This window comes from Neodiprion virginianus, chromosome 5, assembly GCF_021901495.1.
Source record: "Neodiprion virginianus isolate iyNeoVirg1 chromosome 5, iyNeoVirg1.1, whole genome shotgun sequence".
Classification (NCBI taxonomy): domain Eukaryota; kingdom Metazoa; phylum Arthropoda; class Insecta; order Hymenoptera; family Diprionidae; genus Neodiprion; species Neodiprion virginianus.
Window position 1 is genome coordinate 10146462 of NC_060881.1, and position 15536 is coordinate 10161997.

Sequence of the window (15536 nt, forward strand, 5' to 3'; positions counted from 1 at the left end):
ATGTTGATGTTTTAACATAAATTATGATGATTCCGCGAATGTGGTGAGCGCTATAAATAAACAAAGTGTTGAAAATGTCTGCTTTTACAGTATAAACGTAACGCTCGCTCAAAACGAATCCGAAAAATACAAAAATTAATCCGATTCGCTTGAAATTTGATACTCGGCGGTTTTCTGGGTTCCTGAAAATAAACTGAATGTCAGAATTTCAAAATTCAAGATGGCGGATCCAATACGGTGCACTGTAAATAACAAAACTAATATGATTTGCTCGAAATTGTCACTCGGGGGTTTTCAAAAAATGCACAAAATGCATTCCACATATTGAATTTTACAATTTTGACAAATTTCAAGCAAATCGGATCAGTTTTCATATTTTCAGTCCACCACATTGGATCCGCCATTTTAAATTTTACAATTCTGACCTCGGGTTCATTTTCAGCGATCCCGAAATCCCCCGAGGAACAAGTTTTAAGCAATTCAGATCCATTTTTATATTCTCAATCCACCATATTGGATCCACCATCTTTGATGTCGTAATTCTTACATTGGAATCGTATTTGGTGACCCAAAAAACCTGTAAGTGTGCATTTTCAAGCCATTCCGATCACTTTCACATTTTCAGTCCGCCATATTAGATCCGGCATTTTGAATTTTGAAAATGTCTCAAATCTGACCCGATTTCTTAAATCAGCGACCTCCAGAACCCTTATATACCCAGTTTCAATAAATTTGACTGCAAGGAAAAATGTGTGCCCCATAGTGTTATATTATCATTTCAAAACGCGCTACGATCAGCAGACAATCGATAAGTAACTATAGAAGTGTGTAGCAAAAAAAAAAAAAAAAAATTACCCACCGTATAATCCCGTCTGCATTTTGAAACGATGTGACATGGTTTCAGCTGAAAAAGAAATTGAATCAAATATTTGAACGGTGCGATGCGAATGAATGTAGAAAAAGGCGTTTCTTTCGTTTAACAATATTTTTCTGCCTGTCCAACTCGCATAACTATTATTTTTGAAAGCTATTCACCGGCCAAATTAAACCACGGATGTTTTATCTGCGTGCACAAAACCGTAACAGCTGAATTTGCGTAGGTCGCATATGCTTGCCTACCAAAAGCATGCAATACGCAATAGCCGAGAATCTGCGAAGAACAAGTTGTTTTCGCCAAATTCCATGGGCTTTCAAGCCGTCTCGCCGAATTGAAGAAAACGTTTATGAACGCACAATTAGAAGCACATAAATCTGTTGTACAAGAAACGTTGATGATGTTCATTCCACACTTCTTTCAACAGCAGTTTAACGGCGGCGAAATTGCGAGGGGCGAAAAAACGAATAAGAAAAATGAGAGGGACGATAAAAAGACACTACGGGAGCTTTGACTTGTTCTGCATTCGCGTCATATTGCCTGTGCCGAGAATAAATATACCAAGATTTAAAATTAAACCCGTGCTATATTCGACGCTGACGACTAGATTCGGATCAACCAGACATGCGGATTAATAAACACGTGGATGATGAACAGACAACGGATTATTAAACACGCATAACGATACGGTAAAAAGCGCAAACTGTTCTGATCGGTTTATGACAAACGTTTTCATGACAGTCGCCCCAGAAGCTGAACAGTGAAATAAACGTGAAGATTTTTTACGTATCACGTTGTTTGACAGAAGGATGCATTTTATCCACCAGCTTTTCAATCGCTTTACGCATTCGGCTTTCGTTGCAAAAACAAGCGTCAATAGCTTTAATTCCGTTACCAAATGATTACTCGAAATATCGATGGAAATTATTCCGATATCTAGAAGAAAGTAAAAAAAAGAACATTTCAAAATTGACAAACAGTTTTCGTTTCTTAAACGTATTCATAACTATAATTCTTTCAATTAATTTTCGTAAGTTTCGTTAAAGCTTTGCAAGCTAGAATACGGCTTCCCATCGAGAGTCCGACCCATTAGTCACGGAAGGCAATTCTAACGATCGAAAAACCGTTGATTATATTTCAGAAAGCGTTGGTTTGGCCACGATTCTAGTCACCGCTTTGTAGAAACGTCGTAAATGTTGCGGAAAAAACGTCGTGTGGAAGCAGTAATTTTTTCTAAAAATAGACAGTTTCTAACTCTTTGCGTAGCTTGAAAAACAGATTGATTCACGGAATAGTGAAATCTTTGTTTGTTAGTTTGATCATCGGTTCGGTCTCTGAAAAAAAAAAGAAATTGAAACACGTTGTTAATTCAAAATTATGACAAATTTTACACTTCGGTGTTTTTGAAAAAAAACAAAACTTGATATTATTAGACTTTAAGATATCTCGGACCGGATAAAAAATATTTTTAGGTCAACAAAATGAATTAGATTTATGCGAATTAAAATGTTACAAAATTTTTTAAAATTCGCAAAACTGATTTTAAATATGTTATGAGACAAGCGAAACACTGCACGTCTTTTTTTCATGGAAAAGTAGATTCTTCGACCGCAACACAACGAACTTCTTATTTGAATTATGCGTGCAAGGTCGATTTTTACAAAATTCATAAAAATACTTTGAAACTTGGTCAACTGAATCTCGTCAACGGAATTTTTTTTTTTTTTAAATTCTAACACACTATCTTCGTGAAAGGGGCTGACAATGAAACTCTCTAAGCTTTTTTATCAATTTATTTATCTATTTTGTCTAGATCTGAAGTACTCGAGTACGTGACTAAATCAAGTCCTTTTCCCATTAATCAGAGTTAGCACAGACCGATTCAGTCCCATATAATTGTCAAGATTTCTGTCGCTTTCATTAATCTTATAACTTTCTTACACGGCACTTGAATCTCTCGGGTGGAATCGTCGGTCCGTGAAACGAGTAAATGTACTCTCCGTGAATACAGCATGCCGCGATACAGACTGTAGAGAAAAAAATAACGAGCGGCTTTAGACTGGCCGTGAGCAAGACCTCAAATTTCCTGCCCTCGCACAGCAAGTTCCAAGTTCACGGAGTAGAAAAAAAAAAAAAAAAACAACAATATCCAATTTGAATATTTAACTACAAATTCAGATTCGTGATTAACGATTTTAAAGCACTCGGATACCATATGATATGAAAAAATTGTAAATATATGTTTAGATCTTCTAAAAATAAATCAGAAAAAAAAAACAGATTTTGTGTTATGGCATGTGAGAATTGTGAACGTTCTTTTTATTTTTGTGATATATATTTATAGTTATAGGCGAAAAACATATTATTTTTTCATTCATTCATCCATTCAATCATTCGCTCATAAGACACATAAACTGTTGGTCAAAAGGTGTATACAAAGTAAAATTGTAGATGTAAATCGTCTCTTGTTCTTTGAAAATTGTATAAATAAATCGTATTTTTTAGTTTAATCTGTCTATGTAAATTGTCTCTCTTTAATTTGAATTGTTCAATACTCTCTCATTACAAATTTTATATCCTTCGATGAAGTTTTGTCATTTTGAATGTTTAAATGATTTCACTAATAATGACTTACACACGTCCGTTGAAATCGAAAATGAATGTTATTTCCTTCCCGAAGATATCTCAAAAGGTTTGATATAGAGTTTCATACTGATGTAGTGATTATTAAACTTATATCTTCGTTTATACTATATGTAAAATACTATAAAATTATTATCAAGGTTAAAATCGTTCGCAATATAGACGACATTTATAACGACCAAAATTCGGCATGTTATGCTCTGACAATGGTTTCGCAGTGAAGGAGTCCGTCTCCTACCAGAAAAGTTCAAATTTATGAAGGTCGACACCACGTGATGGACACATAGAGTCAATTCCATTTGTAATATTTGTTTTGATTTGAGGCACGGATATTTGAATCGTTACAATATGACGATTTTTTTTAAATTTTCATCCACTATGTTGGATCCACCGTTTAAAATTTTGAAAGTCTGACCTTGGATTCGTTATCAGTGACCCAAAAAACTTCCGTCTACCAATTTCTATCAAAATCGGAATATTTTTAGATTTTTTTCCACCATATTGGATCGCCATTTTGGATTTCGCAATCTGACTCGAGATTTGTGATCAAACCTTCGAGTACGAATCTTCATCAAGACACAAATCTTTTCGTGTTATTTAGCATGTCCAATACGCCAAATTTAACTTTTGCAAATCCAACCTCAGATTCGTGATTAGCGACCCAAAAATCCTCACGGTACCAATTTTCATTAAAATCCATTCATCCATTCGTAAGATTTGATCATTTTTATTTGATTTCTTAGAATTTTGTTATTCAAATAATTGAAAAATTACTGAACCGATCACAGCCAAAATCTAATCAGTTCTAAGTTTGTAAAAGCTGCGTTGTTTGAGGTAATTCATTTTCGAGATATCATCGGTCAAAAAAAATTGATCACACACATACACATTTTTTGTGGTGATTACAATAACTACCTTCTTTTTCTGCGAACAGAGAAACGGGAAATTGAAAAACCGTATCTCACGGTGCGAGTGGAAAGCCTCGCGCGTGCTGCGAAGGCCAGAAATTACAGTCTGAATTTCCGAGACGATTATCGACTCAAACCTCGGATTGGGCCGATTACTCGGGCGTTCCGTGCGACGGGCACGAGTCCCTGAGCTTAGTGAATCGCTTTATGTAGTGTGCAGAAAGTGGGCGATATCGCTCAGGGTCTACGAACCTGGGATTTGGCCATTAGCACGTTCAACTAATCGGTGAAACCTGCCGATGGCGTGAGTCAATTGCCAATTAAGCCTGTCCCCAGATCGGTATGGATCTACGACTGGGGAGATCGCTGCGATGCACTGCAGCATCCGCACCATGATCAAAATGCGCAAGTCCGTGATCCTTGTTATAACAACTCGCAACGACTACGCCGCATTATATCCTTCCATGAAAGCTTGGCTCATGTCTCGTCGAAAGCTCCGCCGTCAAAATTAATGAATAAATAAGAGGGACACGCTCCGCCCTCCTGCTCTGATGAGATGAGATTCTTGCCTCATTTACATGCCGGTCGATCTCTCTCAGCCTCGCGATACCAATACGCAATATGCAACCCTACGTGGCGGCGAGACAAGCCATGTGTCGAGCAGGGAGGAACGATTTTGGGATTTTAGGCTCTCGAATCAGGTTATCGTTTCGAATTCAATATCCAGACAAGTCACTGTCGCTGACACTTATGAGCCATGGCGCTGGATCATGAATGTACCTGGAGAAATTTTATGCCATTCGAATAGGATATCGCATTGAGTATTAAATGGTGAAAAGGTATCTTAGAATTGGTATCGACTTACTGCTGCCTGAGGCGGAATATGAAGAGCGAATTGTGCACTACCGCTTATACTACCACCACTTCCACTATTACCAATGCGATCGATACTGTCGCTACCGTCACTATTGTGATCACTAGGAGTGCGGGTCAATCTTCAGATGGACAACTACATCGAATGATCAATATCCCGAACGGTCAAAACCCGAATAGACCAAATAGGTCAAAGTTTTGGCCATTCAGAGTTACTACGATTCAAGATTTCGACGTGCCAGTTAATGGTTTGTATAAACTTTGACGATTTGGAACTTTGACCCGCACCCCACCTCCACCATCACGACCAATCTACCACTACTAGCAACTACTACCACTACGACCACCACCACCAATATTGGCACCATCACCACTCTGACTACGATCACTACGGTTACCTACACCAAGACTATCACCACTACCAAAACTGTGACCATTACCGTTACTACCAGTATTATTTCACTAGCAGAGAAACTGGAGCAGGCGATAATCCTGAATCAAAGAAGAAAGAAATATGTAAAAACCTGGACTAAGATTACACGTCCCTGTAGGTCAAAGCTTGTCTGTCTCACGATATCGTGAACAGTGTCCTTTCGCAACTGACGTAAAACGCCGCAAGAGCTTCTAAGTATTATGTAATTATTCGCCGAAGCGACGAGCGAAGCGATTGCACCACTAGACGCAAAAGTTTTCCAGCCTCTTGACGTTACGTTACTGTGATAAATCTGTGGAGGTCCTGCAGGACATTGTGCATTGGACATTTCAGAAGATTAGTACTTTTCGAAAGAGGGTGGTGAGTGTGTGCAAGGTCCAACTTGTCTTCGGTCGACCATCCGGAATGACTGTCTTCGATCACTTTTATGGCTTTTGTTTCAATAAAAGGGTTCGCAGAACTTGCGACTTCCGGTTTCACCCTTCTTCAAGCTGACGATGCAGGATAACCGCCTCCTCTTGCTTCTCAATCCCTTTGATTTCCGTGTCAGATCGAAGAACATTAATCCTGGTTACATTGTTCAAGCGAGGCACGAAGAAGCGACAGAATACGAACTTCACTGAAGGAGGATACTTGAACGGAACTAAGTCGGAGCTGTTTCAGCCTACTTCTCTGACGCGGAGAACTCTTTTAACTCGGCCACTGCAGGCCCCTGGGATCTCTTGTGTCCCAAACAATTTATTACCGTAATAGGAAACTCTTGGGGACATTTTGCGTCAAGTGGAACGCCCGTTGTTTGTTTGCAAATAATAAATTACTGAGGCGGATCCCAGCAGACACACCTCACATAAAACTATACGGCTGCGGTTAGCCCGTAGAAAATGAAGAATCAGGAAAGGAGAGCCGTTGACAATTATTATACGTTCAAGGATACAATATTCACGATAACATCTTTTTCAGAAAATCAGTTTAACGATTTCACCACTAAATAACCTTCTTTGTCCGTTTGTATGAACTGAACAAATAATTTCATTATATACTACAAGCATAGTAAGGATTTTGTCAACTTGAAGTATGTGACAGTGTGACACAATGTTTTTTTGATTTGATAAAATAATGGTGAAAACAAAAATTACTCTCATCAAGTGAACCCATATTTATTCCAATTAATAGAATATTTATTTCGTCACATTGATTATAACAATCTTTTTGTTTTGTAATAAATAGCAACAGCATTGACTCGATTCAAACAAGCCGTTATTAAATTTTATAGCGATTTCAATCGAAAACCTATAGATTTTCATGTTAAATGTTGTCGAATAAATTCCCCAAAACACAATTTTAACTCATGTACGTATGTTATGAGAACGAAAAAGATGTGATTGAGGCGATGCTTCTAAGCATGTCGCGAGCAAAAAAAAATTGTCTCGCCACTAACGCAGACTTTCAGGTAAACCAGAATTGAATGGGATAAAAAATTTAAAGTGTATACGAGGCATAAATCGGAAATTCTGTCACGCCAGAATCACATCTGGTATAAGTATCCAAAATAGAATGCTTATCCAGAAGCTGTGATTCAAGTGTAACGTTTCACGCTTGGGTTGATATTTTTTATTCCTCCCGGATTTTCTTGCGTTCCGCAGAAAGACCTGCTTACGCCGCAGTGCAGTGTCGACAAGACAGAATTCAAAATTAGCCACCTTCATCCTGAGCTCCAGAGTCCTTTCTTGTCACTTGGGTATTTTTTTCTTTCACATTTCGTTTTACTTTACTCTCAACAAGATTTATGGAGAGACGCAGCCGTCGCAGGAAAAAAGAAAACAAGAACTCGAGAAAGCAGAGAGGAAAAGTGAAAAAGGGAGCGACCATGGAGGCCGAATGACGAAACCCAGCTGATACGCAAATCCCGGTATCTTTGGTGGGTACCTCTGTGTATTTCTATTTCCTCACGTTTGAATCAACAGGTGTACAGGCACGTACCTTTCGTCGTTGGAATATAGTGTACACCAAGCCCAACGCATCTGCTTACACCAAATTGACGCTTGTTTTATGTGATGTTCAACATTTCTTACGGGGTATAAATCGTGAATGCTTCAAATTTTGGCACTGCAGCGCAGTATGAATCCGATCAGTAAACAACGTTTGAAAATATGATCGTCAAACAAACTCGAACGCCAAGTCAATCACCTACCGAACATCATCCAACTGTTCCTCGGATCAGGTATAGTTAATCTAACACATCCATTTTAGTATCGATCACCAAGCAAGGAAATTTAGCGATTGGAACGGTGTCAGTTGTACTGTCAAAACGTGTCATGTGTCTGTGATTGTTTTATTCATATAAATCATCTCGTCTTTCAATATCAAGTCAAATGTGATTATTTTTAATTCCTGCGGCATCGACACATCGGGTTTTATTTAGATCACGGCACTATTTTAGTCGGTTTTAACTTCTGGTTTCCATACCACACCACTCTTTGATATTACAGTATTTTTTTACGTCTGTTTCCGTATTCGCTTATCTTGTGTGCAAATTCACTCATAATCTCTTGAAAAATTTTCAACTAGATGACAGACGTGCACTTCCGAGACATTTCGTGATTTGGTGGCTAAAAATTATACATCACGAAATAAACCGACCGTTGGATCAGGTATAAAATAGGTTTTCATCTTGCACCATGACCAAGTATAACCTGAAATTTCTAAATCTCGATCTGCAGCTTCTTTCGAGATAATTGAGTCCATCTGACGAAAAGTATGGTAGACCAAGATTCCGCTCAAACTTTGCTTTCCACTTTCTCATGGCATAAAGATATGTCACAATGAGCAAAAGTCATTTTTTCCTCAACACCGATACTTTTCTTTACATCGAAGACTGGAAAGAAAAAAACTTCTAATCACACTTTTCTCCTTCTCTGAGTCACGTGATCATTTTTTATAAAGTTTTCAAAATCTGAGAAAGAATTGACATCAAGTCATCGGCTCTATGTTCCGGACCCATAAATCCGTCAAAAATGACATTCTCAGTGTAACCGTTTGAATACGCCGCCAAAAACAAAGACAACGAGACTCATTAATAGGTAAGTCCGTAGGGGAAACCTTGACCTGGGCGGTTATTTGAAGGATATAGGCTCTCAATCGCCAGTGTGATCCAGATACGACGATCTAACGGTCGATAGTTACTAGAGCGCTCTCTTCCAAGAAAAAATCAACGAATTGATCGAATTTAACAAATAAAGTTCACGCATAGTGATTAAATTTACGACCACTAAGGAAAACTTATCAACGACCCACTTTTTACGGATCAGCGACGAAGAAACACCCCCAGAACATGACGGACGATGGGAGTTCTTTTGGCCAGGCAAAGGATTAGCGAGTGCAACCGAGAAAAGGGAAACTGGAACGTAAAAAACCTCCAGAAAGAAACGGTTATGATAAGTCTTATAATTTGGCATGTATTTCTTTGTAATTTCATTCGTATACATTTTATTGAACCGTCATTGTTATAGATGTCCGTCGTACCAATTTTAGTTATACAATTTATTTATCTCCTTTTTTACATTTATACGTTTCTTTTATTCGGTTTAGGTTATATATGCATGTAATTGGATCATTTTAAACATTGAAAAGGTCTCGTTTTAACCTGTGTCCTGTCACTCAAGAAGATCAAAGTAAAATGGTAACGGATAGTTTTGTTATATTCGAGAGGCTCCTCAGTTACAGTTAAATATTAGTCAAAACAAACCGTGATCAAGAAAAAGTCCGTTACAATCGGTTGTTTCGTGACTATCAAATAATTGTGTTCATTGCCGATAAAAAAATATCTCTGTAAAATTAGACAGAGCTGGAAATAATTATGATTTGACGTCTCTGAATTCCTGCACATTAAACGCCTGAGTGATAAGACTGAAACTAACAAGAATTCGTTGTCTAAATTTGGCCCGGAAATTGCATTCGAAGGACGACCGAACAACCGAATTCAATATTCAAAGCATACGCTGGATATATTTTTATTCTCCCAGCACTCGTTCTTCGCTGATTAAAGCGAAATTTATCGAACGGCGATAAACAAGAATCGTCTCTACAGGTGAATACCGCCTGGCCCGTAAATCAAAAGGTACTTACGTACTCAGCCTGAATTCGCACGGGAAATTAGGTAAAAGCTACCGGCTAATTCGGCCACTGTCAGTTCACCGTGCAATGGACTCGTCAACTGGCACGAAGTTACCCCGAATACTGAGAAAATCATCAATAATTACTTCTGGTTGTCTTTGCAATACGAAAACCGTCGCGATTCTCGGTAAAATTCAACTCAATTAATTTTTCGGGGAGGTTTAAGGGTTATGAGAAGAATTGCACGGAATCTTATTTGATTTCAAAAATATTTGTTCGTTCATTGGATCGTTCTTATTCAACCGAACCCATCAACATCGAACCAACTATTTACCTGTTGCGAACGAAGAGAGTCGATACTCTTAGTAATTTGGTGTGATAACCGTGCGAAATTTGTTGGAATAATTTCCGATATGTCTTGAACGGTACCAAGTCTGCACCGAGGAGATCGAGGTAATCCCAGGTTTTTTTCACCGCATGAAATCGACATTGACGACTCATCAATTTCTTCAAACTAATTCGCTTTACCCAGTCCAGGACTCCGGAGAAAAATATCCCTGCCAGACTTTTCACCGGGGTGATTTATGGATATTTGACTGTCAATAAGTTTTCTGTCTCCTCTTACAAATGACGCACTGTTGCTACTGCCAGTTCTTATCTTCGGATATATACTCGGCATATACAATGAATCCTTCTAAGACAGTGACTAAGTGGCAGGATTCGCCAGCGGAGCTTAATGAGATTGTAACTAATTGCTCGGGTGACTCTGACTGCCTCACGTGTCGCAGCGCCTTAATGTGGATGCTCCATTTGTCCGTTTCCGGCGAAGGGAAAAATTTATCAAGGAATTTATTGGGCATGCGATAATAAACCTACCTTGTGCCAAATGTCGCCCCATTTGACACTAAGAGATGCGGAAATTCGCCGACCGAGTTTGGCGTTAATTCAATCTAGGCAACAACATTTGAAATGTAGAAAAAACTGCTGAGTTGCCAAAATCACTTCACAATAATAGTACATTACGTAACAAGGGAATAATAGACTTTTATTCCTGTATTACATGTAGGACTTTATTCCCGACTCAACTCTGGCCACATTATTGACTTCAAAGTGATTTCCATTTATGCGTAAGTGTGATCTATCGGTCTGAATACTGTAATATTATTGAAAGTTTATAATAATACAGAGAGAGTTAGTTCCTAATGAAAATGAAGGAAAGAAGAGAAGAAGAACAAAAAGAAAAATGATTTTTCATCACCTTTGACAGCTAATAAATATGGAACCACCTGACCGATTTCGATTAGGTTTTTAGACTGAAGTCATATGGGCTTGGATTTCCAGTCACGTAAGTTTCATTTGAAAATATTCACGTGTTTCTGAGACATAACGTCATGCTTATAAACGGTAAGATAAAGAAATCGTTGGCTCAGCTAGCCTTCGCCTTAAAGATAACTTGGCGGCGATTTGCTAGCGCAAATCTTGACTTGTACCGAAGACCAGAAACCGAAATCATGTTTGATTTAGATACTTCAATTGGCAGTTTTTCTAAATCTCTTGGTACAAGTCGCTACATAGAAAGAAACTTTACGTCGCTTTGTATCTCTGAGAAGCTTTAAATGTGATTGAGATATTCAACAAGTACAACTTTTCACTTATTTTAAGATATTTCAATGACGAAATTTTTTTGTCAACTCAAGAACTCAACTGTTAGTAATTGCCTTACAAGCCTTGAACAATAACACTTGCGATGTTGAGGTTGGTAAGAAAATTCACTTCTCTTAATATTCGGCGTAAGCTGCTGATCCCCAAGCGTATGAATTTTATCTTCTTTTTCTCGAACTCATGCAATTCGCAAAGAATTAATGTCTTCATACGCAGTTCGCAGTTTTTTCCCATCCCACCGCTGTCACCAGTTTCGCTTTATGTCACAATAAGTTGTTACTTCTCCGGACAGATTTCCAGCGAACTTCATAAAAAGTTGTACTTAAGACGCCATTTGCACGTAGTCGACCAGAATTCTCAGTGACTCTAATCTGAGGTAGATTCTTCAAAGCGGCTCACATCCCAAGTCAAGCGTGATCGTTTTTACCGGGATTCCAGACAATTCTCTTCGTCTTTGCGGCTGACTCATTGCTCAAGTAAAAATTAATACGATTTTTTTCTCTCCGACATTTATTACAAGTGATATTTACCACGTGTCTTGCGCCTGCAAAAGGATTAAGTTGAGTTTGATGTACGTATTTTACAACAACGGGGATCAACTTCACCAGATCAACAATATGTGAACATTGACGTTTCGCCATTGACTTCAAATTTCACTTTGCATCTCTCGTCTCACTGGCAAGTTTGAAGACCGTATTAAATAATCTTTGAGCATTTTCAGGTGGTACTTGGTGGTTTTGGTCAGTCAGCTACCGCTACGACTTTTTGCCAATTCCAGTAGTGATCAATTAAGTCGTTAAAATTATATCAAATGAAGAGACTTAAAAATGACGTAAAAGGTGTGTCTCAATTTGTCTGACAGTTCGGTATTTACTTACTGATTGAAATCTAGTTATTAATTATTACTGGAATATCACTGACATCTTGTCGAAGACGGTTCATAGTCAAGATTATCCGATTACAAGTCGTGACGTTATGTCCATTAGCTGATGAATAAGTTATATAATCTGATTATTTCGCTGATGTTAAAGAGCTCATGACGCATACCGTCGCACTCCTCCTTTTCCCCTGTCAATCCCCTTTAGTCAAAGTTCCGTACTGACCTTAGGTATTAATTTCATTGATTCATTTTTAGCTTTTCAATTGGAAGACTATAATTTCGATAGTTAATTCATTTCCTGCGACAAGGAACATCTGCATGACGTGCGTGGCTTTCGTAATTGGATGAAAATGAAGTGCCTGACTGTTGACTGTACGTATAGGTATCCACCGAAAAAGCGGTATCGATTTCCAAACCGTGCTCTCCAAGCTGACGAAGTAATACCCCTGCAGTATTACTACGTGGGTGTAAAAGGCGTGCTAGCCTGTGGTTCCAAAAACACGTACACAAGAATTTCACATACTTCCAATCTCACCCCTGGTTTTGCGTTCCCAGAAGAACCACGGGCGAATAAAGTAAAGATCCAATTCCACTCGGATCCTAATTTGAATTCAATCTCAATGGCTGAATGTAGCTGTACCGGTGAAATTGTTTGCCATTTTTCAATCCTGCCCCTTTTATCTCTTTCACATTAATCCCAGTGGGGGCAAGAGCTGCTTCCAAAGTGGATGTGCCCGGAAGAAGTGAAAGCTTCTACACATCCGTAGAAATGTATTGTCGTATACATGCCGGAAAAAGTTGAACGTTGAGTGACGGATAGCGAAATTGAATCCGTGCGTGAAATTTCTCGCTCCCTTCCTTCTGCCGTTCTTTCTCTTTCGCAGACCTATTTATTACCCATGTATGTATGAGCATGAATGGGTGAACAACGTCGACGTGAAAGAATAACAGAGTGGCGATTCCTGAGAAGGTCGCGGAATCGGGCCATTCAAATGGAAATTATATGCAGCCAGAAACACGTCGGTTGAGTTTCATCTGTAAGTAATTGCAGACCATAAAGAACGTCGAGATTTCTTCCGTTTTAAAATATACGAGGGCTTATTCACCCAAGTGAGTTTAATGGTTGGAAATCAAATCGCGAATCCAAGAAAATCAAATGACTGAAATATTGTTTGAAATGCCGAGAAATCAATCGACATTAGTGAAATCATAGGAAATCATTGCAAATTACTTAACGTCGCATGATATCGCTTGAAAAACTGCTCGGCAAGGGTTGGAAATCAAGAAAACGCGTTTTGATTCTTGCGGTTAAGGCGAAATCCTTTTAATTCATTAACATTCTATTGACTTCTATGTCGTACTGGGCTTGCGGTGATTTCCAGTTTACCGAGTGATTTTCATCACTTTCGGATGCTTTCTCAACATCTTGGATGATTTCCGGTGATTTTACCCACTCCAGAAATCATTAAAAATCGCCTCGAACGTTACGAAGTCATTGATAGGTAATCAATCGAAGTATGATTCGGTATGCTCAGAAAACTGCGGTAAAAAACAATAAAAGTCACTCAGAATTAATGTTAATAAATTGAAGTAATTCATTCACTTGATTTCTAAGTGATTTACCTCTCGAGCATATAAATCTGGTAAGAAACCATTATCAAAACTTCAAAAGCCATCTCTTCAATTATTCAAAAACAAACTTGTCAAAGTTCAGAGTTCATCTGCTGGTCCTGGCATCTCATAAAATACCTAACGCTATCTCTGCACAGGCCTACCAAAATATACATAATATATGATCGAGAGTTTTGCGAGCACCGTTAATCGGGTTTATACCCAAGACTCGTATTGACGAAGGTCCTTTTTGAGGTGACTCCGCTCATGGTAATGACAATTTTGCGATAAACCGAAAACGAAGCAGTCAAATGAAAATGGATGAACCCATCAGCTTGACGGTTCAAAAATACACCCGATCCAAGGACACGTTTTACGGTCTCCGTTGTTCCCACCATTTTTTCTCCTCTTTGTCTTTTTTCCTTCTTCGTTTATTTTCGGGCAAACAGCTGATATCAATAGAAATGAAAATAAGCCGATGCGTCTGCGACCCGCATGAAACAATAAACTTCACACGAATTATACGCCACGTTTCTCTGTAGATCGTTTCCGATTCTACATGTGCGCTGTCTCCATGCTTACCTTAAATCTCGCGAATGGTTATTCGATACCGATTACAGGAAGGTAATCGTGTCGTTGGCGTGAACAATGAAAAATTCCCACCGAATCTCGATCGAATTTTCTTTGAGTAAACGTCGATCCGTACCACTCGACATTGAACAAAAGAATTGCTGCAAGATCTCAAGCGCTGGAATAATCTTTTCAAGATCGTATTCCTAGCCCGTAAATCCCTGCGTGGGCAAATTTATCCCCGAATCGTGATGCCTGCGGCAGATTCGACCGAGCCAAAATTACGAAACACATACTTTTTTATAGATTGGTTTATCCGAATAATACCTATTGACCAACCTTCGTGATTAATTGCTTTGTAAAGAGTTCGCCGCAATTTACAAAGCTTTTAAAATAATCCGACCTGCGAGAATTGCGAACAAACTGATCGTAACTGTCTATCAACAATGTGGTTTGGCAATAAATATAACTCACGATGAGTAAGTTCATTGTTTTTCAAAATGTGAGAACAAAAGTACAGTTCCAAGTGCTAAGATTGAGATTTCGTGATCTGCATAACAACGAAATTGAGGAGGATTTATATTTATGTATGCGAGTTGACGGCTGAACAAGTGGACGAATTTATGAAATTTATATTTCGAAAACCAATTATTATATTATTTTATTCAAAAGTATAGAGATCGAGCTTCATTAACATATTATTTCGTCAAAATCAAATGATAGGAAGCAACCTCATTTCCAACAACGCTAACCGTTTTACTCGGTGACATTGTATCTCAAAAATGGCTTGACAGATTTACTTTGAATTTGGAGACCGTATTTTTGGATAGATTACACTGGTCAGCAATAAGTAAGATTTGATATCGACGACCCTAAGAATAAGCGTAGTTTCCCGACATCGGGTCTAGTTATTTATTTTATCGACATTTTCAAATATGACTTAAAAAACTGATATTTAGACGAAAAGTT

At 38.4% G+C, this 15536-nt stretch overlaps 1 protein-coding gene across 1 annotated transcript; it reads left to right on the top strand.

Annotated features, from left to right (window-relative positions):
* The first annotated feature begins 5308 nt into the window (after nucleotides 1-5308).
* Nucleotides 5309-6354, top strand: LOC124304831 (uncharacterized). The gene is made up of 3 exons (XM_046763515.1): nucleotides 5309-5546; nucleotides 5624-5814; nucleotides 6181-6354. The coding sequence occupies exons 1-3, from the start codon at nucleotides 5309-5311 to the stop codon at nucleotides 6352-6354; spliced, it is 603 nt and encodes a 200-aa protein (XP_046619471.1).
* Nucleotides 6355-15536: the final 9182 nt, after the last annotated feature.

Coding starts and splice junctions, on each gene's coding strand:
- LOC124304831 (XM_046763515.1), top strand. CDS start 5,309: ATGAAGAGCGAATTGTGCACTACCGCTTATACTACCACCACTTCCACT. Junction 5,547..5,623: donor TTTCGACGTGCCAGTTAATG/GTTTGTATAAAC, acceptor TACCACTACTAG/CAACTACTACCACTACGACC. Junction 5,815..6,180: donor ATCAAAGAAGAAAGAAATAT/GTAAAAACCTGG, acceptor TTTCAATAAAAG/GGTTCGCAGAACTTGCGACT.